Raw genomic sequence first — 22,793 nt, 5'->3', positions numbered from 1 at the left:
CTCCTGCACCAGCCTTTAATAGGGCTACTAGCCAGGGCATCTGTTGAATGAAGACTATTTAAGATGGCAGAAGAAAGGAAGGGCAATAATCCACGAACTGCATCTACAGGGATTAATAAGTCAGACAATTGCAACTCAGAGAGTAAATCTCTTTCCCCAGATTCCAAGGAATACCATGTCTCTCTTTCCTCTGTGACCCGCGCTGCCTTGCTGTCAGCAAACATTACAACCTTTGTGGATATTGCTCCCTAACCTGGGTCAGCTTGCATCATCCAAGCAGTCCATTCTCTTGTGGGCAATTGTCTCACACGGTTGTCCTTCACCTGCCAGGAACTAGGCACTTTGGCAAACACCGCACAGCAGAATTGCTCCACCTTGATTGCACAGACATATCCACGGAGGGCCCCCTTATCATGCACTTCAAGGAAATTAAGGACATATTTTATCTCAGGCCTCTGTGTGCAGAAATGATGGACAGGTAGCTTCTTAATACAGCCATCAATAGAAGCCCTCAAGCTCGTAAGGTCTGTTTTCTCTTTTGCACATCCAATCACTTGACGAGTCTCATCGTGCACACCGAAAAACACATATCCTCCTTCAGTATTTGCAAATGCAGAAACACACTTCGGAAGTCTGTCTTTAACACAGTGTGACACGTCTGTCGAGAACATTGCAAATTCAACATGTGTGGACTCAGGAAAGTTGAGTTTTTCCAGATACTGAAGCCGCTTTCTATCAAATAAAGCAGCAGCTGACGCATTTATGTTACCTTCATATTGTACACTACCCTGAGCTGCCTGTGGACTTAATGAATTGGAAACATTAATATTCATAGGAGTCTGAGTCCTCCATTTGAGGAATGCCAGAGCTTCCTGAGAATCCATGACATCAGTGGATGTTCTCTGTCTGTGGTACAAATTGGAGCATAAAGTAGCAAGTGGCACACCAGCCTCTGTGTTCCATGATTTCACAAAAATCAAAAAGTGGTTTTCCTGCTGCATCTCATCTAAATGGCTTCTGAAAATTGGAGGCACATCCAATCCTACTCCATGACGTTCATAATTGTAGCCTTTGTTCTCAATCTCAGCCTTGATTATGCCCCCACCAGAATTCAGCAGTGCACATACTGCTTGCAGGATGATTTCATTCTGTTTCTCCCGCAGGCGAGGGTCCATCTCCTGCCTCTGCTGAGTCCCAAGGATGACTTTTCCTGCATCTATAACATACTCAGGAAAGTTTGTATCCACATCAATCCTAAGACTCATCTTCTCAGCACTTGGCCTATTCCTATCCTGAAATGTTCTCCTGAAAAACAGAAAGAACCATTAGAATCGGACAAGAATAGGAGAGGCAGGAAAATCAACAGATTAAGGCCATCCTGCTGAGGTTGGTCCCTTGATTTATTTCTGATATGATTTGACTGTGTCCCCACCCAAATCTCATCTTGAATTATAGCTCCCATAATTCCCATGTGTTGTAGGAGGAAGCTGGTGGGAGATAATTGAGTCATGGGGGGCAGTTTCCCCCATTTTGTTCTCATGGTAATGAATAAGTCTCACGAGATCTGGTAATTTCATAAAGGGTTTCCCCTTTCACTTGGCTTTCATTTCTATCTTGCCTGCTTCCATGTAAGACGTGCCTTTCACCTTCCGCCATGATTGTCAGGACTCCCCAGCCATGTGGAACTGTGAGTCCATTAAACCTCTTTTTCTTTATAAATTAGTCTCAGGTATGTCTTTAACAGCAGTGTGAAAGTGGATGAATGCAATTCCCACATAGCTTGAGGTCAGATTTATACATGAATTAAGCTTGTAAGGCGAGTTGAGGAGCTGAGTCTGCTGGAAGCACACCACCACCACAGAAATGACCAACAGGTTATCTTTATGCTGTGTATTTAGTAACTATCTGCCAAGTTCTCAAAGTGGCAGAGTCTCACAGGTCACCTGCAGAAAACAGAAAATTTTACATTGATATTTGCGAACTGGAGCTGGAAAGCAATGAGAAAGCTTTCGTGGTCAGAAGTATCTCTGGAGTGTGCTAATATTTATTGTTTTTCTTGATTCTTTGTCTTTCTCCTCTCCCTGAGACCTGGGCAATTTTCAGATTATTTTATAGCCTAATATTGGGAGGGGACACATCTGATTGAGGTGGCAACCTGTCATTGTTGCTATGGAACAGACACATAGCAACGATGTTAGCTTCCGCTAATCCAAACGGTTTCCATCTTGTCAAAAAAATCATATATATATACATCCTAGCTGTGTTTCTGTGAGCAGGGGCACTTTCAGTGAGAAGGGGCGTAGGCAAGACTGAGCCCAACATCTCAGCACCAGGATGCAGTTATTCAGCTTGCTCCATAGTAACTCTACAAGACATCAAACACTGCTGCAAAAAAAAAAAAAAAAAAAAAAAATTGCTTTACTCCAGGGGGAGCAAAGGATCTGAGATCCAGTAGATAATAAATCATGAGTACGTAATGTAAACATTGGCAAAAGAGCTCAAGTTTTTGTTGGGGTGTTGCCAGGAAAAGCCACCTGTCCAGCTGCCAAGAATTGCCACTGGAATGGCAGGTCCTTGGTGAAATTAATTGTGTCCAAGACCTAGTCTTCGACATGTCAGGACCATAAAATTAATCTTTTTAGGACCCCAAAGTTCCCTTCTGAGGGAAGGTGATTTCGTACCCCAAACTCAAAATAGAAATAGCTGAGCCACAGTGATACTCGATTACTGTTCAGTGGGAAATGTAACTATCGGGGAGCTCAGGCGTTTATTTCAAAGCATCTCATTCCTTCCTGTAGATGTAGAGCAGTGGTCCCCAGGATCAGTTTCATGGAAGACAATTTTTTCACATAGGGGGGTTGGGGGTTGGTGAGGGGATGGTTTCAGGATGGCACTGTTCTACCTCAAATCACCAGGCATTAGTTAGATTCTCATAAGGAGTGCGCAGCCTAGATCTCTCTCATGCACAGTCCACAATAGGGTTCATGCTCCTATGAGGATCTAATGCCACCGCTGATATGAGACGAGGCAAAGCTCGGGCGGTAATGCTCACTTACACTCACCTCCTGCTGTTCAGCCTGGTTCCTAACAGGCCACAGACAGGTACTGGTCCACGGCCGGGGGGTTGGGGACCCCTGGTGTAGAGTATGTGAAGCCAGATTTCAGAAGGCTCCTTGATAAGCATGAAATCAGATCAAAAGAGGCTCTTTATGACCTGATTGACCTCAGTATCCACAATTTCATGCAGCTGTGCCACAAGGCAATCACTAAAAGGAAGGTGGCATCGTGTAATAGTAAATCGCTTGGGCTGTGGAATGAGGAGAACCTGAGTTCAAACCCCCAGTATTTGCCAGCTTTGTGTCTTTAAGAAAACTGTTTTAACCTATTTGCATATACTCTGAAACAGGTGTAAAAGAACCAACCTGGTAGTGTTTTGTGAGATTAAAACAGAAAAAAAAAAAGCAGATATCCTGGAGAGATGAACAAGAATTTTCAAAGCATTCCTGTTCAAAATAGCAAAAAATTGGAAATACACAGTAAGAAAGTCATTCTCAGTATGGAAAATGACATTCACTTTCACTATTACATGCACTATTTTGTTTTGTTTTTTGAGACGGAGTCTAGCTCTTGTTGCCTGGGCTGGAGTGCAGTGGCGCATTCTCGACTCACTGCAACCTCTGCCTCCTGGGTTCAAGTGATTCTCCTTCCTCAGCCTTCTGAGTAGCTGGGACTACAGGTGCAAGCCACCATGCCCAGCTAATTTTTGTATTTTTAGTAGAGACAGGGTTTCGCCACGTTAGCCAGGCTGGTCTTGAACTCCTGACCTCAGGTGATCCACCCACTTCAACCTCCCAAATTGCTGGGATTACAGGCGTGAGCCACCACGCCTGGTCAAAATCCAGAAATTTAAACCTCAACATGTATGCAGAAGGAATGCCAAGTGCAGTGAAAACTTGAGCAGTGAAGTTGATGACACCAAAATAGAACGCCTGCAGTGATGGATGCTGGTCATTGCCGGCAAAATTTGAAGTTCTCTGAAGTAGGAAGAGAAACATGACTCATGCATGATTACAGAACCCTCTGTCATAAGAGTTGGCACCGTGAACTGAGATTTCAGATTGCATGCTATCTGGACAGTGTCCTTTCCCTGCCCCCTGCATTTCTTCCCTCAAAAAAGTGGATGCAGGAAACAAGAGATTCAACAAGGAAAGGAAGTTTTAAAATCCCCTGGATGTTTGTGAAGGGAGGTCCGGGAATAACAGCTGTACAGCAGGCCTACAGATCACCAGGCAAAACTGCACAACAGAGCAGCAGGCTTCGGTGGACAGCGCCTAAGACCATGCAATTGACAGATCACTTAGTAAACTGAGAGGGTGGGGAGTAGGGGATGAATTGGTCATAGGCACTTAGGAAGATAGACAAATACAAATATAAGACAATAATTCTAAGTTAAAATAAAAAGTAGTATAGTAAATAAAAGAAACCATAAGGCATTATTTGGCACCGTCGTAAATAAAGTCCTAGTCATGGTAATATAAACTCTGAATATTGTTCTGATAAAAAATGATGATATAAGATATAGTTGTATTGGCAGGATGTGGAGAAGGAAGGCATAGGATAAGAAGCGTTGGCCAGGCACAGTGGCTCATGCTTGTAATCCCAGCACTTTGGGAAGACAAGGTGGGTGGATCACCTGAGGTTAGGAGTTCGAGACCAGCCTGGCCAACACGGTGAAATCCCATCTCTACTAAAAATACAAAAATTAGCCAGGCATGGTGGCATGCGGCTGTAGTCCCAGCTACTCAGAAGGCTGAGGCACGAGAATCACTTGAGCCCAGGAGCTGGAGATTGCAGTGAGCTGAGATCATGCCACTGCACTCCAGCCTGGGTGACAGAGTGAGACTCCATCTCAAAAAAAAAAAAAAAAAAGCGTTAGCTATACTCAGGCCAGGCACAGCGGCTCACATCTGTAATTCCCCCATTTTGGGAGGCCAATGTGGGAGGATTGCTTGAGGCCAGGAGCTTAAGACCAGCCTGGGCAACATAATGGGATAATGGGTCCCCATCTCTTCAAAAACCAAAACACCAAGCATGGTAGTATGCACCCGTAGTCCTACCTACTTGGGAAGCTGAGTTGGGAGGATCTCCTGAGCCCAGTGGATTGAGGCTGCAGTGAGCCAAGATCATACCACTGCACTCCAGCCTGGGCAACAGAGTGAGACCCTGTCTCCAAAGATTTAAAAGAGAGAGAGAGAGAGCGCCATACAGTCATCTTCCAGAAATAAACAGTATCTTCTATGGTCTGAATGTTTGCAACTCTCTAAAGTTCATTGTTCAAATCCTAACCCCTAAGGTGATGGTACTAGAAGGTAGGGCCATTGGAAGGTGATTAGGTCATGAAGATGTACCCTCATAAGTGAGATTAGTGCCCTTATGAAAGAGGTCCAAGGGAGCATATATGCCCCCTCTGCCATGCGAGGACCCAGTGAGAAGGCACCATCTATGAGGGCCCTCTCCAGATACCAAATCTCTCAGCATCTTGGACTTCCCAGCCACCAGAACTGTGAGCAATAAATTTTTGTTGTTTATAAGCCACCCAGTCCATGGTATTTTGTTACAGCAGCCCAAATGGACTAAGACAATATCTAAAATAAGAGGTGGTGGGAGGGAGAAAGGAGAAAATAAGCATGCTGTTTAGAAATATAGAAACACGTGCCAGAAGAAAAAGCCTGAGAGACAAGAGGCTCCTGGCAAGCAGGAGAAGTGGGAGAGGACGAGGCCATTCATTTCCTTACTGTTTCTAAGGAACTATGATTTTCAAAACTATAGTCATGAGGGGGTGGAGCCAAGATGGCCGAATAGGAACAGCTCCGATCTCCAGCTCCCAGCCCCAGCGACACAGAAGACGGGTGATTTCTGCATTTCTGCTTGAGGTACCGGTTTCATCTCACTAGGGAGTGCCTAACAGTGGGTTCAGGACAGTCGGTGAAGCGCACTGTGCGCGAGCCGAAGCAGGGCGAGGCATTGCCTCACTCGGGAAGCGCAAGGGGTCAGGGAGTTCCCTTTCCTAGTCAAAGAAAAGGGAAACAGACGGCACCTGGAATATCGGGTCAGTCCCGTCCTAATACTGCGCTTTTCCAACGGGCCTGAAAAACGGCACACTAGGAGATTGTGTCCCGCACCTGGCTCGGAGGGTCCTATGCCCACAGAGTCTTGCTGATTGCTAGCACAGCAGTCTGAGATCACGCTGCAAGGCGGCAACGAGGCTGGGGGAGGGGCGCCCGCCATTGCCCAGGCTTGCTTAGGTAAACAAAGCAGCCAGGAAGCTCGAACTGGGTGGAGCCCACCACAGCTCAAGGAGGCCTGCCTGCCTCTGTAGGCTCCACCTCTGGGGGCAGGGCACAGACAACCAAAAACTCAGCGAGAACCTCCACAGCCTTAAATGTCCCTGTCTGACTGACAGCTTTGAAGAGAGTAGTGGTTCTCCCAGCACGCAGCTGGAGATCTGAGAACGGACAGACTGCCTCCTAAAGTGGGTCCCTCACCCCTGAGCAGCCTAACTGGGAGGCACCCCCCCAGTAGGGACAGACTGACACCTCATTCAACCGGGTACTCCTCTGAGACAAAACTTTCAGAGGAACTATCAGACAGCTGAATTTGTGGTCTCACGAAAATCCGCTGTTCTGCAGCCACCGGTGCTGACACACAGCCAAACAGGGTCTGGAGTGGACCTCTAGTAAACTCCAACAGACCTGCAGCTGAGGGTCTTGTCTGGTAGAAGGAAAATTAACAAACAGAAAGGACATCCACACCAAAAACCCATCTGTACATCACCATCATCGAAGACAAAAAGTAGACAAAACCACAAAGATGGGGAAAAAACAGACCAAAAAAACTGGAAACTCTAAAAAACAGAGCACCTCTCCTCCTCCAAAGGAACGCAGTTCCTCACCAGCAACGGAACAAAGCTGGATGGAGGATGACTTTGAAGAGTTGAGAGAAGAAGGCTTCAGACGATCAAACTACTCTGAGCTACGAGAGGAAATTCAAAACAATAGCAAAGAAGTTAAAAACTTTGAAAAAAAATTAGAAGAATGGATAACTAGAATAACCAATGGAGAGAAGGGCTTAAAGGAGATGATGGAGCTGAAAGCCAAGTTTCGAGAACTACGCGAAGAATGCAGAAGCCTCAGTAGCAGATGCGATCAACTGGAAGAAAGGGTATCGCTGATAGAAGATGAAATGAATGAAATGAAGAGAGAAGGGAAGTTTAGAGAAAAAAGAATAAAAAGAAATGAACAAAGCCTCCAAGAAATTTGGGACTATGTGAAAAGACCAAACCTACGTTTGATTGGTGTACCTGAAAATGATGGGGAGAATGGAACCAAGTTGGAAAACACTCTGCAAGATATTATCCAGGAGAACTTCCCCAATCTAGCAAGGCAGGCCAGCATTCAGATTCAGGAAATACAGAGAACGCCACAAAGATACTCCTCGAGAAGGGCAACTCCAAGACACATAATTGTCAGATTCACCAAAGTGGAAATGAAGGAAAAAATGTTAAGGGCAGCCAGAGAGAAAGGTCGGGTTACCCACAAAGGGAAGCCCATCAGACTAACAGCTGATCTCTCAGCAGAAACTCTACAAGCCAGAAGAGAGTGGGGGCCGATATTCAACATTCTTCAAGAAAAGAATTTTCAACCCAGAATTTCCTATCCCGCCAAACTAAGCTTCATAAGTGAAGGAGAAATAAAATACTTTACAGACAAGCAAACGCTGAGTGATTTTGTCACCACCAGGCCTGCCCTAAAAGAGCTCCTGAAGGAAGCACTAAACATGGAAAGGAACAACCGGTACCAGCCCCTGCAAAAACATGCCAAATTGTAAAGACCATCGAGGCTAGGAAGAAACTATAGCAACTAACGAGCAAAATAACCAACTAACATCATAATGACAGGATCAGATTCACACATAACAATATTCACGTTAAATGTAAATGGGCTAAATGCTCCAATCAAAAGACACAGACTGGCAAACTGGATAAGGAGTCAGGACCCATCAGTGTGCTGTATTCAGGAAACCCATCTCACGTGCAGAGACACACATAGACTCAAAATAAAGGGATGGAGGAAGATCTATCAAGCAACTGGAAAACAAAAAAAGGCAGGGGTTGCAATCCTAGTCTCTGATAAAATAGACTTTAAACCAACAAAGATCAAAAGAGACAAAGAAGGCCATTACATAATGGTAAAGGGATCAATTCAACAAGAAGAGCTAACTATCCTAAATATATATGCACCCAACACAGGAGCACCCAGATTCATAAAGCAAGTCCTCAGTGACCTACAAAGGGACTTAAACTCCCACACAATAATAATGGGAGATTTTAACACCCCACTGTCAGCATTAGACAGATCAACGAGACAGAAAGTTAACAAGGATATCCAGGAATTGAACTCAGCTCTACATAAAGTGGACCTAATAGACATCTACAGAATTCTCCACCCCAAATCAACAGAATATACATTTTTTTCAGCACCACACCACACCTATTCCAAAATTGACCACATAGTTGGAAGTAAAGCTCTTCTCAGCAAATGTAAAAGAACAGAAATTATAACAAACTGTCTCTCAGACCACAGTGCAATCAAACTAGAACTCAGGATTAAGAAACTCAGTCAAAACCACTCAACTACATGGAAACTGAACAACCTGCTCCTGAATGACTATTGGGTACATAATGAAATGAAGGCAGAAATAAAGATGTTCTTTGAAACCAACGAGAACAAAGACACAACATACCAGAATCTCTGGGACACGTTCAAAGCAGTGTGTAGAGGGAAATTTATAGCACTAAATGCCCACAAGAGAAAGCAGGAAAGATCCAAAATTGACACCATAACATCACAATTAAAAGAACTAGAAAAGCAAGAGCAAACACATTCAAAAGCTAGCAGAAGGCTAGAAATAACTAAAATCAGAGCAGAACTGAAGGAAATAGAGACACAAAAAACCCTTCAAAAAATTAATGAATCCAGGAGCTGGTTTTTTGAGAAGATCAACAAAATTGATGGACCGCTAGCAAGACTAATAAAGAAGAAAAGAGAGAAGAATCAAATAGATGCAATAAAAAACGAAAAAGGGGATATCACCACCGATCCCACAGAAATACAATCTACCATCAGAGAATACTACAAACACCTCTATGCAAATAAACTAGAAAATCTAGAAGAAATGGATAAATTCCTCGACAAATACACCCTCCCAAGACTAAACCAGGAAGAAGTTGAATCTCTGAATAGACCAATAACAGGTTCTGAAATTGTGGCAATAATCAATAGCTTACCAACCAAAAAGAGTCCAGGACCTGATGGATTCACAGCTGAATTCTACCAGAGGTACAAGGAGGAACTGGTACCATTCCTTCTGAAACTATTCCAATCGATAGAAAAAGAGGGAATCCTCCCTAACACATTTTACGAAGCCAGCATCATCCTGATACCAAAACCTGGCAGAGACATAACCAAAATAGAGAATTTCAGACCAATATCCTTGATGAACATTGATGCAAAAATCCTCAATAAAATACTGGCAAACCGAATCCAGCAGCACATCAAAAAGCTTATCCACCATGATCAAGTGGGCTTCATCCCTGGGATGCAAGGCTGGTTCAACATACGCAAATCAATAAATGTAATCCAGCATATAAACAGAACCAAAGACAAAAACCACATGATTATCTCAATAGATGCAGAAAAGGCCTTTGACAAAATTCAACAACCATTCATGCTAAAAACTCTCAATAAATTAGGTATTGATGGGACGTATCTCAACATAATAAGAGCTATCTACAACAAACCCACAGCCAATATCATACTGAATGGGCAAAAACTGGAAGCATTCCCTCTGAAAACTGGCACAAGACAGGGATGCCCTCTCTCACCGCTCCTATTCAACATAGTGCTGGAAGTTCTGGCCAGAGCAATCAGGCAGGAGAAGGAAATAAAGGGTATTCAATTAGGAAAAGAGGAAGTCAAATTGTCCCTGTTTGCAGATGACATGATTGTATATCTAGAAAACCCCATTGTCTCAGCCCAAAATCTCCTTAAGCTGATTAGCAACTTCAGCAAAGTCTCAGGATACAAAATTAATGTACAAAAATCACAAGCATTCTTGTACACCAATAACAGACAAACAGAGAGCCAAATCATGAGTGAACTCCCATTCACAATTGCTTCAAAGAGAATAAAATACCTAGGAATCCAACTTACAAGGGATGTGAAGGACCTCTTCAAGGAGAACTACAAACCACTGCTCAATGAAATAAAAGAGGATACAAACAAATGGAAGAACATTCCATGCTCATGGGTTGGAAGAATCAATATCGTGAAAATGGCCATACTGCCCAAGGTAATTTATAGATTCAATGCCATCCCCATCAAGCTACCAATGACTTTCTTCACAGAATTGGAAAAAACTACTTTAAAGTTCATATGGAACCAAAAAAGAGCCCGCATCGCCAAGTCAATCCTAAGCCAAAAGAACAAAGCTGGAGGCATCACGCTACCTGACTTTAAACTATACTACAAGGCTACAGTAACCAAAACAGCATGGTACTGGTACCACAACAGAGACATAGATCAATGGAACAGAACAGAGCCCTCAGAAATGATGCCGCATAGCTACAACTATCTGATCTTTGACAAACCTGACAAAAACAAGAAATGGGGAAAGGATTCCCTATTTAATAAATGGTGCTGGGAAAACTGGCTAGCCATATGTAGAAAGCTGCAACTGGATCCCTTCCTTACACCTTATACAAAAATTAATTCAAGATGGATTAAAGACTTATATGTTAGACCTAAAACCATTAAAATCCTACAAGAAAACCTAGGCAATACCATTCAGGACATAGGCGTGGGCAAGGACTTCATGTCTAAAACACCAAAAGCAATGGCAACAAAAGCCAAAATCGACAAATGGGATCTCATTAAACTAAAGAGCTTCTGCACAGCAAAAGAAACTATCATCAGAGTGAACAGGCAACCTACAGAATGGGAGAAAATTTTTGCAACCTACTCATCTGACAAAGGGCTAATATCCAGAATCTACAATGAACTCAAACAAATTTACAAGAAAAAAACAAACAACCCCATCAAAAAGTGGGCAGAGGACATGAACAGACACTTCTCAAAAGAAGACATTTATGCAGCCAAAAAACACATGAAGAAATGCTCCTCATCACTGGCCATCAGAGAAATGCAAATCAAAACCACAGTGAGATACCATCTCACACCAGTTAGAATGGCCATCATTAAAAAATCAGGAAACAACAGGTGCTGGAGAGGATGTGGAGAAATAGGAACACTTTTACACTGTTGGTGGGACTGTAAACTAGTTCAACCATTGTGGAAGTCAGTGTGGCGATTCCTCAGGGATCTAGAACTAGAAATACCATTTGACCCAGCCATGCCATTACTGGGTATATACCCAAAGGACTATAAATCATGCTGCTATAAAGACACATGCACACGTATGTTTATTGCGGCACTATTCACAATAGCAAAGAGTTGGAACCAACCCAAATGTCCAACAACGATAGACTGGATTAAGAAAATGTGGCACATATACACCATGGAATACTATGCAGCCATAAAAAATGATGAGTTCGTGTCCTTTGTAGGGACATGGATGAAACTGGAAAACATCATTCTCAGTAAACTATCGCAAGGACAAAAAACCAAACACCGCATGTTCTCACTCATAGGTGGGAATTGAACAATGAGAACTCATGGACACAGGAAGGGGAACATCACGCTCCAGGGACTGTTGTGGGGTGGGGGGAGGGGGGAGGGACAGCATTAGGAGATACACCTAATGCTAAATGACGAGTTAATGGGTGCAGGAAATCAACATGGCACATGGATACATATGTAACAAACCTGCACATTGTGCACATGTACCCTAAAACCCTAAAGTATAATTAAAAAAAAAAAAAAAAAAAAAAAAACTATAGTCATGAGACTTTCACTTCCAGTCAGAATAGAGTACTAGGGACTAGGCTACTCTCCTGTCTGAAACAACTAAAATATTTCTGAAGAAAATTTGATGAACACTAGAAAAAAATCAAGATCTAAAATCTAAGACGTTACACAAACCTTAAGCACAAGAAATGTGAAAAAAAATACTGAGGAACATCATAGTTAAATTGTTCAAAACCAGTGATACAGAAAAAAATCTTAAAAGCATCCAGAGGAAAAAGGCAGGCACATTACGTATAGAGGAACAAAAGATGACATTAGAATTTTTCCAGGATTATGTTGTTGACAGGTGACATATAACCTGAAAATGTCCTCAGCTGTCCTTTTTGGTTTTTGTTTTTATAGAGACAGGGCTTTTCACTCTGTCCCCCAGGCTGGAGTGCAGTCATGGCTCACTGTAGCCTTGAACTCTTAGGCTCAAGCTATCCTCCTGCCTTAGCCTCCCAAGTAGCTAGGACTACAGGAATGTGCCACGATGCACAGCTAATTTTTTAAATTTTTTGTACAGATAGGGTCTTACAATGTTGCCTAGGCTGGTCTCAAACTCATAACCTCAAGCAATCCTCCTGCCTCAGCCTCTTAAAGTGCTGGGATTACAGGTATGAGCCACCATGCCCCACCGCTCAGCTGTCTTTTTAGTTTTCCCGCGGATGTTGATTTAAGATAGTGACCAATTTGTCTATATCATAATGAGTAATTTCATGGAGAAATTTAGCTAATATCCATTTTAAATAATTTGGTGCCAGCAAGTGGCCATTTTGAGAGCACCAGAGATTATCAGAGTAAAGATTCAACCAGATTTTTTCATGGGCAGATCACCTGGGGGCAGGAGTTTGAGACCAGCCTGGCCAACGTGGTGAAACCCTGTTTCTACTAAAAATACAAAAATTAGCAGGGCGTGGTGGTGTGTGCCTGTAATCCCAGCTACTAGGGAGGTTGAGGCAGGAGAATCGCTTGAACCTGGGAGGCAGAGGTTGCAGTGAGCCAAGATCATGCCACTGCACTCCAGCGTGGGTGACAGAACAAGACTCTGTCTTAAAAAAAAAAAAAAAAAGGCCGGGCGCGGTGGCTCACGCCTGTAATCCCACCACTTTGGGAGGCCGAGGCGGGCGGATCACGAGGTCAGGAGATCGAGACCATCCTGGCTAACACGGTGAAACCCCGTCTCTACTAAAAATACAAAAAATTAGCCGGGCGTGGTGGCGGGCGCCTGTAGTCCCATCTACTCGGGAGGCTGAGGCAGAAGAATGGCGTGAACCCAGGAGGCGGAGCTTGCAGTGAGCCGAGGTCGTACCACTGCACTCCAGCCTGGGCAACAAAGCAAGACTCTGTCTTAAAAAAAAAAAAAAAAAAAATTAGTAATGCCTGTGCTGCATGAGAAACCATGAGGTCAGGCGGGGAGCGAGCCTAGAGCTAGTTTGGCGGAAGCATCAAGTTTTGCAGTGACAGCTAATGCCCTAAACCAAGAGAAATAAGCCTTTTAAACAGGTCTAGAGTGACGCTATAGTAAATCATGGGGTTTTCATGGTTTCCATGAAGTTAAAGGCGGAAGGTCTTGTCTAGATTGCTCTCGCACAAATAGACAAAATGGCTTTCTACAGTTGGGGTGCTTTGGGAAGGAGGCTGTTGAAGAACTGATTTCAGGTTCCAGGAGGTCTTTATGTTTGGACTTTCAAAGGAGAGAATCCCTCACTGAAGACAGTCAATCCATAAAGAGGTGCTCCAATTTCAGAAAACTTTGGCACCTATTGTCTGCAATATCCAGTTAACCTAGAAATCCTTTCATCTGTCATTTTGTGAGGGATTTACAATAACTTCAGATAATCTTTACCAGGAGAGAATATTTATCCCTCCTTAAACAAGTTTACTTCAAATAATGAATTGTGTTTTGGTAAAATTGTAATTTAGCCTTAAAAATTTTATGTCCCTTTTCTACTAAGGCTGAGAGCAAGTAAATGGAATCCTTTTAACAGGCTTCCTTGTTCTCTGAACAAAGTAGGAGATCAGTTTTATATTGTATCAGAACTGAATCACAAGGTCACAAGGGAAATTTATATCTTTTAACTTTTCTTTTTTTTTTTTTTTTGAGACGGAGTCTCGCTTTTTCACCCAGGCTAGAGTGCAGTGGCTCAATCTCGGCTCACTGCAAGCTCCGCCTCCCGGGTTCATGCCATCCTCCTGCCTCAGCCTCCCGAGTAGCTGGTACTACAGGCGCCCATCACCACGCCTGGCTAATTTTTGTTTTTTTTTGTTGTTTGTTTGTTTGTTTTTTTTAGTAGAGACAGGGTTTCACTGTGTTAGCCAGGATGGTCTTGATCTGACCTCGTGATCCGCCCGCCTCGGCCTCCCAAAGTGCTGGGATTACAGGCGTGAGCCACCGCGCCCGGCCATCTTTTAACTCTTACTTGAGCATCTGGACAAAAACAGGGGCTTCAGTGAATCTTTGGAGCATGACTGTCCAGTTATAACATTGTCCTTCCCAAGGCAAAGGCAGAAAAGTATTGACTGTCTTTGTCTAAAGGTGCACTGAAAAAGGCAGAGAAAATTTCTACTACAGTAAAGCAAGTGACTTCAAGTAGAATTAATGACAGATGGTGTGTGGGTTAGGTACTACTGGGAAAAAAGAAATGACAATTTTGTTGATGGTTCTGAAGTCTTAAATCAATATCTTCATCCAGTTGGTTTCTTTGCTGGCAGGACAGGAGTGTCACTAGGGGATATGAGAGGACCTTTGCATATAAGGCCTTCAACTGTAGATTTGAGCCCTTCCTTTGCTTCTGACTTCAATGGATATTGGGTAAGTTTGGGTAATGGTTTGACAGGATCTGTCTGAACTTAGTAAGTTCTCCTTATTATTTTGCTGCTCCAATTATTCATCCTGTGTGAGTGGAATTTTTAGCCCCTTACACTGTCAGGTTTGGTGTCAAGATATTTATTTGGAGTATGCATCAAATATAATAGAGAAAGCAAAGGTGTATTCAGAGCAGGTGCAACTTGATTATGAATAGAGAAGTCTCTGGAACATCAATACATATTACAGTTCCATTTGCAAATTAAATCTCTATTAAACTCGTAGGCATGGTATCAAAGAGCAGGAAGGAATGTTTTTCAGTCAGGGACCAAGGGCTACAGTTAAGGGCTGGGAGATGGAATAAATATGTGGCTTATATGTGGGTTACTTGAAATACCTACCACCTGTGTGGTATGTTTACTCAGAGGAAGAGATTGAGCAAAAGGGACAGTGTTTAACATAGAAAGAGTAGCACCATGTTTACCAGAAATTGATGAGGTTGACCACCTGTATTTACAGTTAAATCACCTTGAGTGTTTAGGGAAAGGCAGACTATTGGGTAGTTTCTCCTTCCTCTGAGCGCCCTCATTGATCTGAACTGATGGATTTTTATTTGTCTTGGTTCTGTTTACAATATCTGTAGTGTCTTTGTCAATAGGTGGTTGATTGGGAAGTGGGCCACAAGTTTATTTTGAGTCCTGTCTCATTTTAGTTCTAAAGCTCTTTCAAAATGTTCTGCTAGGTGTTACAATTCAGATAAAGGGGTTGTTTTCCATTCTAATTTCTGTTTTAGAATTAAGTCTCCAATTTCATGTTTAACTCCACTGACAAAATGAGATGAAAGGGCTGCTTTTTACCACCTTCTTTAACTGATGTGTTGGAAGGTATTTCCTAGTCTATATCCTGAAAAAGTCCAACAATTTTATTTTTTTGTTTGCATGGTCCAATGGATTTTTATTAGAAATGTTTTGGGTATGGCTTTTAGGAGACTTTGCCTTACTTTTTGGATCCTTTTTTATGAAACCCTCAGATTTACCGTGGAAAGAGGGATACTGTGGGTCCCTTTCTGAGTCTGTCCAATCAGCTTTTGCCCTCCAGGATTTAGCACCTGAGTTTCTGACCAACACGTGTACAAGTTGATAGACGTTAGGTAACCTTGGGTCATACGTACCTAGAAGAATTCTAAATTATTTTATGAATTTTTGCTGGTCTTGTCTGGGTTTAGGGAAACCTTTAAGTATAACTCTTAATTCAGCTCAGATCCAAGGTTTAAATTCTACAGATGTCCGCATACCTGGCTTAATGAGAGGGATAGATATTCAGAGGCAACTGGAATTTTGGAGTTTAGGAGAGTTATTGGGCAAAGCGAGGGGGTCTGAAAAAGGGGGAGAGAAGTGAGCAGTTGACTGAAGTATAGGAGAGAGATTATTGAAAGTAATGGCAAAATTTGCAATTACTCTTGCACCAACCTAATAGAAGGATAAGGGGGAAAAGAGAGAGCTGGATACAGGGAGGCATCTGGAAGACAAGAAAAAGAAGCATTTACTAGGGAAATGAGTCTAGTTTGTTGTTGCTTAAGTGTGTCAAATTTCCCATTGGTTTTGGGCAAAGAATCTTTTAATGAAGCAATTTTTGATCAGAATTTCATTTGGAGGCCTCTGCCTACCAACAAAAAACGGCAGCCCCATTCATCCTGAGAAATCTTATTCCTACTTTTCTAAGGTGCATGTCAAATGAACAATTTTGTTCAAGTCAAATGTACCCCAAAGTAGCCAGTAAAGGCCCAAATCATCCTTGGAGTTATGCCATTAGGAAGGTAGGAAGGTAGGTGCATGAGCTAGTGTTGTACAAATAAGAAGCAGTTTCTCCTAGATGAGGAGGGTATTTAGACTTAGAAGACCCCATGAGAGCTGTTGACCATCAGTAGGAGTATAATTCTTGTGCAGTTTGTGTCTCAGGTCCCCAACCATACTGTTGGCCACCTCCTAACACAGACCAGACAATCTGTGCCCCTCAGTAGGCAGAAAACCAGAGAGAGCACTCCCTGTGGACCAAAGTGAAGCCCTCAGGACAAAAACGCAAGACGGAAGGAGAACCTGAGCTGGTTTTATTGGTGACCCACAACAAAGTTTGTCCACATGGACATGGGTTCAGGGAGAACCACAAACTCACTGGACTGTGAAGCGAGCTTGAACAGGCTTGTAGGACCTATGCCTGTGTCTGACCCTGTCATTCTCCTTCTTCGGACAAACCACTTTTAAACAGCACAACACAAACACACACAAAGGAGAGCCAAAAGAGGTGAAAGAGAATGGCCTGATTCTGCCTAGGGTGCCAAATAAATGGGAACCAATAACAAAACCCAGGTATCAAACAAGAATCAGTAGCTGAGGAACTCAAAAAAGGAGACATTCAATCAGTGCTGACTTATCCTATCAGTGCAAACTCAACAAACCACTCTCTGCAAGGTGCAAGGTGCCTCTGTAGCAGCCATCCTGTTTGAAAATGGGAGTCCACACAGTGGGAAGATGGTATCTTGGTGGAACCCGCAAGGAAACTGAAGACATTAATGAAGTCTGCCTGGATGAGAACAAGCAGAGGCTGTTTATTCAGAGCTCACTATAACGAGGGAGTCAGCCGCCATCATCACTCGCATTTGTCAAAGCCTCAAAGACAGGCAGGGGAAAGATTGATAGTGACAAAAAGGGAATGCTCAGGTATGATATGATTCAAGGGTGTTGTCATAGGGAAGCTGGAAGCAGGCTAACTAGAAATGAACATCTTGTATGATTAGTTTGGGGAACATATTTGGCTTTCTCTGACTGGTCCTAAATTGGAATCAGGAGCAAAAATTAAGGATGCTGTCAGTTATTGACCAAGTCCTGACCACTACCAGTCAACTGCTGCAGAAGTTGTGTTTTGGCTTCCCAAGCTGGTTACTGCAGCAGTTGTGGGTCAGATTTCTATTTTTGTATATGTCCTGGCCAGAGTTTGTATGTATATTTAGCCTGTTAAACATAAAATTTCTAGAGAAAAATATGAGATAATATTTTTGCCTTGGGTTAGGCAAACATTTCTTACAGATGACAGTAGATGAACAAAAGAATTTTTTTTTTTTTTTTTTGAGATGGAGTCTCCCTCTGCTGCCCAGGCTGGAGTGCAGTGGTGCTATTTCGGTCACTGGAATCTCCACCCCTTGGGTTCAAGCGATTCTCCTGCCTCAGCCTCTCTAGTAGCTGGGATTACAGGTGCCCGCCATCACGCCTGGGTAAATTTTGTAATTTTAGTAGAGATGGCATTTCACCATGTTGACCAGGCTGGTCTCAAACTCCTGACCTCAAGTGATCTCCCTGCCTCGGCCTCCCAAAGTGCTGGGTTCACAGGCATGAGCCACTGCACCTGGCCTAGATGCACAATAAATTTTTTTAAATGATATATTGGACTTTAAGAACTTCTCCTTCTGAAAGACACTACTAACAGAATGAAAATATAAGCCCCAGCCTGTCAGAGGAGGGGGCAATAGGAGGAGCGAGAGCATCAGGATGGTGCTAATGGATGCTGGCCTTAATATCTAGGTGATGGGATGATCTGTGCAGCAAACCACCATGGCAACACGTTTACCTATGTAACAAACCTGCACGTCAGGCACAAGTGCCCCTGAACTTAAAATAAAAGTTTAAGAAAAAAGGAAAATATAAGCCCCTGACTGGAAGAAGGTATTTGCAAATTACATAACCGATAAAGAACTTGTGAGTAGATTATATATAGAACATTCAAAAAGTAATGGTAAAAAGAAACCCAATTTAAAAATGAATAAAAGATTTGAGTAGACAATTTACCAATTGTCTATTCAAGTCTCTCACTCCTCCCCAGCTCGCTTTCCGAGCCTCCCAGCTCCTGGGTCCTCTGCCGCTAGAAGATATATGGATGCAAATCAGCACATTGAATTATGCTCAACATCGTTAGTCATTAGGGAAATGCCTATTAAAACTTCAGTGAGATACACATCTATTAGAATGGCTAAAATGACTAACCATTCTAGTTGTTGGTGAAGATGTGAAGGAATGGGCATCCTCATATACTCTTGGTAGGGATATAAAGGGGTACGACCATTTTGGAAAAGAATTTGGCAGTTTCTTAAGAAGTTCTGCATAGGCTTGCCACATGACCCAGCCATTCCACACCAAAGTATTTACCCAAGAGAAAAAAAAAAAAGCATATGTCCATACAAAGACTTGTACATGCATGTTCATAACATTTTTATTTGTGAAAGCCATAGACTGGAAACAATCCAAATGCCCATCAGTAGATGAATGAAGAAGCCAATATTGATTATCCATATAATAGAAGACTACTCAACCATAATAAAAAGAACTATTGGTACCCACAATGACATAGATGAATCTGAAAACAATGATGCCGAGTGACAGAAGCCAGACATAAAAGAGTGTATATCATATGATTCGATTTGCCATGACAATAATACTGGAAACAATTTCTATTTTCTGATAGTATATAGTAGTCCTACCTTATCCAGTGGCTTTCCATGCTTTAGTTACCACAGTCAGCTCTGGTCCAAAAATATTAAATAAAAAATTCCAGAAATAAATAATTCATAAGTTTCAAATTTCATTCTGAGTAGCCTGATGAAATCTCATGCCATCCACTCCCTCTCACCCGGGGAAGTGAATCATTCCTTTGTTTGGTGTACTCACCCCATATATGCTACTAGCCCTTAGTCACTTGGTAGCCTTCTTATTTATCAGATCGACTCTAATACTGCATGTGCTCAAGTAACTCTTATTTTATTTAATGGCCCCAAATTTCCAGAGTAGTGATGCTGGCAATTCAGATATGCCAAAGAAAAGCCTTTCTTTAAGTGCTTTCTTTAAACAAAACTGTGAAAGTATAGGGAAAAAACATAGTAGATATAGGGTTTGGTGCTACCCATGGTTTCAGGCATCTGGTTTCAGGCATCAACTTAGGGTCTTGGGACATATCCCATGGTTAAAGTGAGACTGCTATAAACACCTGTGAATTTTCATAATCAGGCCAGGAGTGGATCACAGCATTTTCCTCTTCTTCCTCTTACATGGAAATAACAAAACTGCTTATTTTCTTAAACAAAAGAGTTTAAGTCTTGAGACTTTTTTTATGGTGGTGGTGGGGGGGGGGGTTGTTCAAGCAATTCTCCTGCCTCAGGCTCCGAGTAACTGGAATTATAGGCATGTGCCATCACACCCAGCTAATTTTTGTATTTTTTGTAAAGATGGGGTTTCACCATGTTGGCCAGGCTGGTCTCGAACTCCTGACCTCAAGTGATCCGCCCACCTCACGTGATCCGCCAGCCTCAGCCTCCCAAAGTGCTGAGATTACAGGCATAAGCCACTGCGCCCGGACTCTTGTGACATTTAAATGAACACTTTCGACACAGGATGTTATCATACTGAATTGCTTGTCTGTAATCCTGCCACAGGAACTCTCACTTCCCATCAGACAGATTAGGAATCGGTTTCTTTTTCCCCCACAAAGGCAGGCACAGCCTCCGCCCCCTCATAGGGCAAGGCCAGACAAACTTTAGCCACTGCTCTCATCTTCTCCTAGAGGCTTGGCTCTAAACCACCACCCTCCCACCCACTGTTGGTAGGGGACGGGGATGAACTGTTGAAAAGTTCCTCCCATCCTCCCTCAAGCATCCTCTCCTGCCTGCACTAGTGCCAAAGGATCCCCTTCTGGTGCAACTGAGCCCCTCGAGATTTCAGCACCCCAACATTTTTAGTGATGAAATCATGAAAATTCTGATGAGGCCCTTGCTTATTTGCATATGTTAACTACCCACTTTTTGCCCAATATTCCTTTTTCTAGCAATATAATTACAAACTACTGATGCACTGTTTCTTTGTCAAGCAGGCGGATATAGCTTCAGAGTCAAGAAAAAATTTTGCAGAAGGAATGAATGCCTTTAACGGCATTGTGACCAGCTGCTGACGCCCAGAAGTCTGGTGGTTCAAGGTGTAATCTGAGACGAAGAAACAGACTTTCCCCCTAGGTTCCCTGAAATCCCTCCTCCCTTACTTCCTGGTTGCATAAAAACTCCCCACTCGTTATTTTTGTTAGGATGAATTTGAGAGATCTTGCCCTCTTGCCTTCTCGCTTTGGCCAAATGGAATAAATCTTCCTCTGTCTCCAAGCACCTGTGTGTCAGTGTTTGGCATCAACAGCACATCTGGTTCCCGAGCCTGAATTTGGGATTCGACTCTGGCTCCCGGGACACATGCAAGAGGGAAACGGAATCACACCGCAGTCTCAGCCACTGCGGATAGAACCAACAGGGGCTCTAGTTAGTCACTGGATGGGGGATATAGGGCTTCGTGGGCTACCCTAGTAGCCTGCCCCCTTTGTTACAGTTTGAACTGACGTTCCAAGCCAGGGGCTTATAGGCAAGCCTCTGGAACAAAGCCTCTTGTAATAGACTGGACATTGGCCCTATTTGTCCCCAGGCCACAACCCATTTAACTTCATCCTCGGGAGCCCCGATTTCGTCGTTTTCCCTTAAGTCCTTCGTGCTACTGAACCGTGGGGAAATGTTGCCAGGCTTGGTTTGCTAAGATTTAGGCTGCGCTGGGTCGGCGCCTCTCCCTCCTCCCCAGCTCGCCCCGCGTTCCGAATCCTCCCAGCTCCCGGGTCCTCGGCCGCTAGCTGTCGTTGGAGGTGCTCCTGAGTCAACAAACTAAATCTCCCCAGCGGGAAAGACGCTCTCCCGGCAGCGCCCAGACCTGGGAAGCCGCAGTCGCTGCACCTTGCCTTCACCACAGCCCCATAGGTGAACCCGCGCCGCGCAGACCCGGGGAGGTTTGGGGAAGGCCTGGTCAAAGAAGCGCGGGGGATTCATTACCCGCCGGGTTCTCCTCTGCAGCGCGTCTCCCTCCAGGAGCAGGCAACGGAGCCTCCCAAATCCAGAGCAGAGAACTTGACCCCGCGGGGTCCCGGGCTTATATCAGCTGAGCTCCGTGACATCTCCCGGGGCGGGGCATCGTGCAGGAAACTGACAGAGGGACAGCCCAATCGCATCGTTACGTGGAGCGGGAAGCCCACTCCTGCAAAGACAATAGCCTTGGTAAACCTTGGGTGGACTGGGGAGAACTGAGGAGGGGAAGCGCTTCTTTGTTGCTTCTCTGTGATTTATTTTATTTTATTATTTTATTTTATTTATTTTTAGATTTTCAGTTCTTATTTCACCCAGGGAAGGAAACCTGGGTATCCACCCCCATGTCCTCCAGAACCTCCCTGGCCCGGCTCGGAGTCTCCCTGAGACGCCACAGGCTCGGAGAGCGCTCCGCAGGTTTCTCCCCCCGCGCCTCCAAATCTTTCGATTCCTACTCGAATTACTCCGTCAGCTGCTCCAGCTCTGTGCTGGAAGGCGGGCAAGGGGTCTGGCGAGACGCGTTGGTACATGGGGCACTGGGAGGAAGGGAAAGCAGAAAATTAAGCCTCTGTTTTCGCCTCCCTCCTTCCCCCAGTAATTCGAGAATGTTGCGTCCGCCTCCTTTCTTTTGCTGGCGCTAAGGGCTTGGACCAGCGCCTGCCAGGCGTAGGTGTGGCCACTGGGGCGAAACCTGGCAGGCTCTGGAAAGAGCGTTTTGCTAACAGGAAAGAGAAACTGTTCCTTGTATTCATCACCCACCGCAGACTTCATCACGCCCGGGTATGAGGCGGGGCTGTCAGATTTCAGTGTGTTTCTCTTAATTTTAGTACTGAATTTGTACTGGTCGCTGGCGAAGGGCCTGGCTCCGCCAAGCGCGACCCTCTCGAACTGCCCGTGCGTGCGGCGCGCGCTGCTGCCCTGTGTGGCCTGTGCGGGGAACTCGAGGGCCGAAGTGGGCCCCACCGCAGCACAGGGGGACGAGAGAATCAGGAGCGGGCTGCCTGGGGGCAGATTCGAACCCGTGCCTCCGGCGGAT

General features: G+C 44.0%; 1 protein-coding gene and 1 long non-coding RNA gene across 6 annotated transcripts in view; one reads left to right on the top strand and one right to left on the bottom strand.

Moving 5' to 3' along the window:
• The window catches only part of LOC134735198 (uncharacterized), a 58,595-nt gene extending 37,573 nt beyond the window's left edge, over positions 1-21,022 (top strand). The window contains exon 3 of the long non-coding RNA XR_010118025.1: positions 20,743-21,022. This is a non-coding gene — a long non-coding RNA (uncharacterized lncRNA). The remainder of the gene's footprint in view (positions 1-20,742) is intronic.
• Positions 1-21,877, bottom strand: part of SLFN5 (schlafen family member 5) — a 31,198-nt gene extending 9,321 nt beyond the window's left edge. For 2 of the 5 annotated variants that reach the window (XM_055255847.2, XM_055255851.2), the window contains exons 1-2: positions 21,728-21,877; positions 254-1,305 (exon numbers count right to left, since the gene is read on the bottom strand). In XM_055255847.2, the coding sequence (XP_055111822.2) occupies positions 254-1,305; positions 21,728-21,849 (1,174 nt within the window). In that variant the 5' untranslated portion in view covers positions 21,850-21,877. Of the gene's footprint in view, positions 1-253; positions 1,306-1,618; positions 1,944-20,978; positions 21,146-21,727 lie in introns of those variants that run through there. The other 3 variants (XM_063628558.1, XM_063628557.1, XM_063628556.1) reach the window with 3 other exon arrangements.
• Between the last annotated feature and the right edge of the window lie 916 nt (positions 21,878-22,793).

The sequence above is a fragment of the Symphalangus syndactylus genome, chromosome 20 (genome assembly GCF_028878055.3).
Source record: "Symphalangus syndactylus isolate Jambi chromosome 20, NHGRI_mSymSyn1-v2.1_pri, whole genome shotgun sequence".
Lineage (NCBI taxonomy): Eukaryota > Metazoa > Chordata > Mammalia > Primates > Hylobatidae > Symphalangus > Symphalangus syndactylus.
This window is presented reverse-complemented; position numbering and strand designations above follow the sequence as displayed.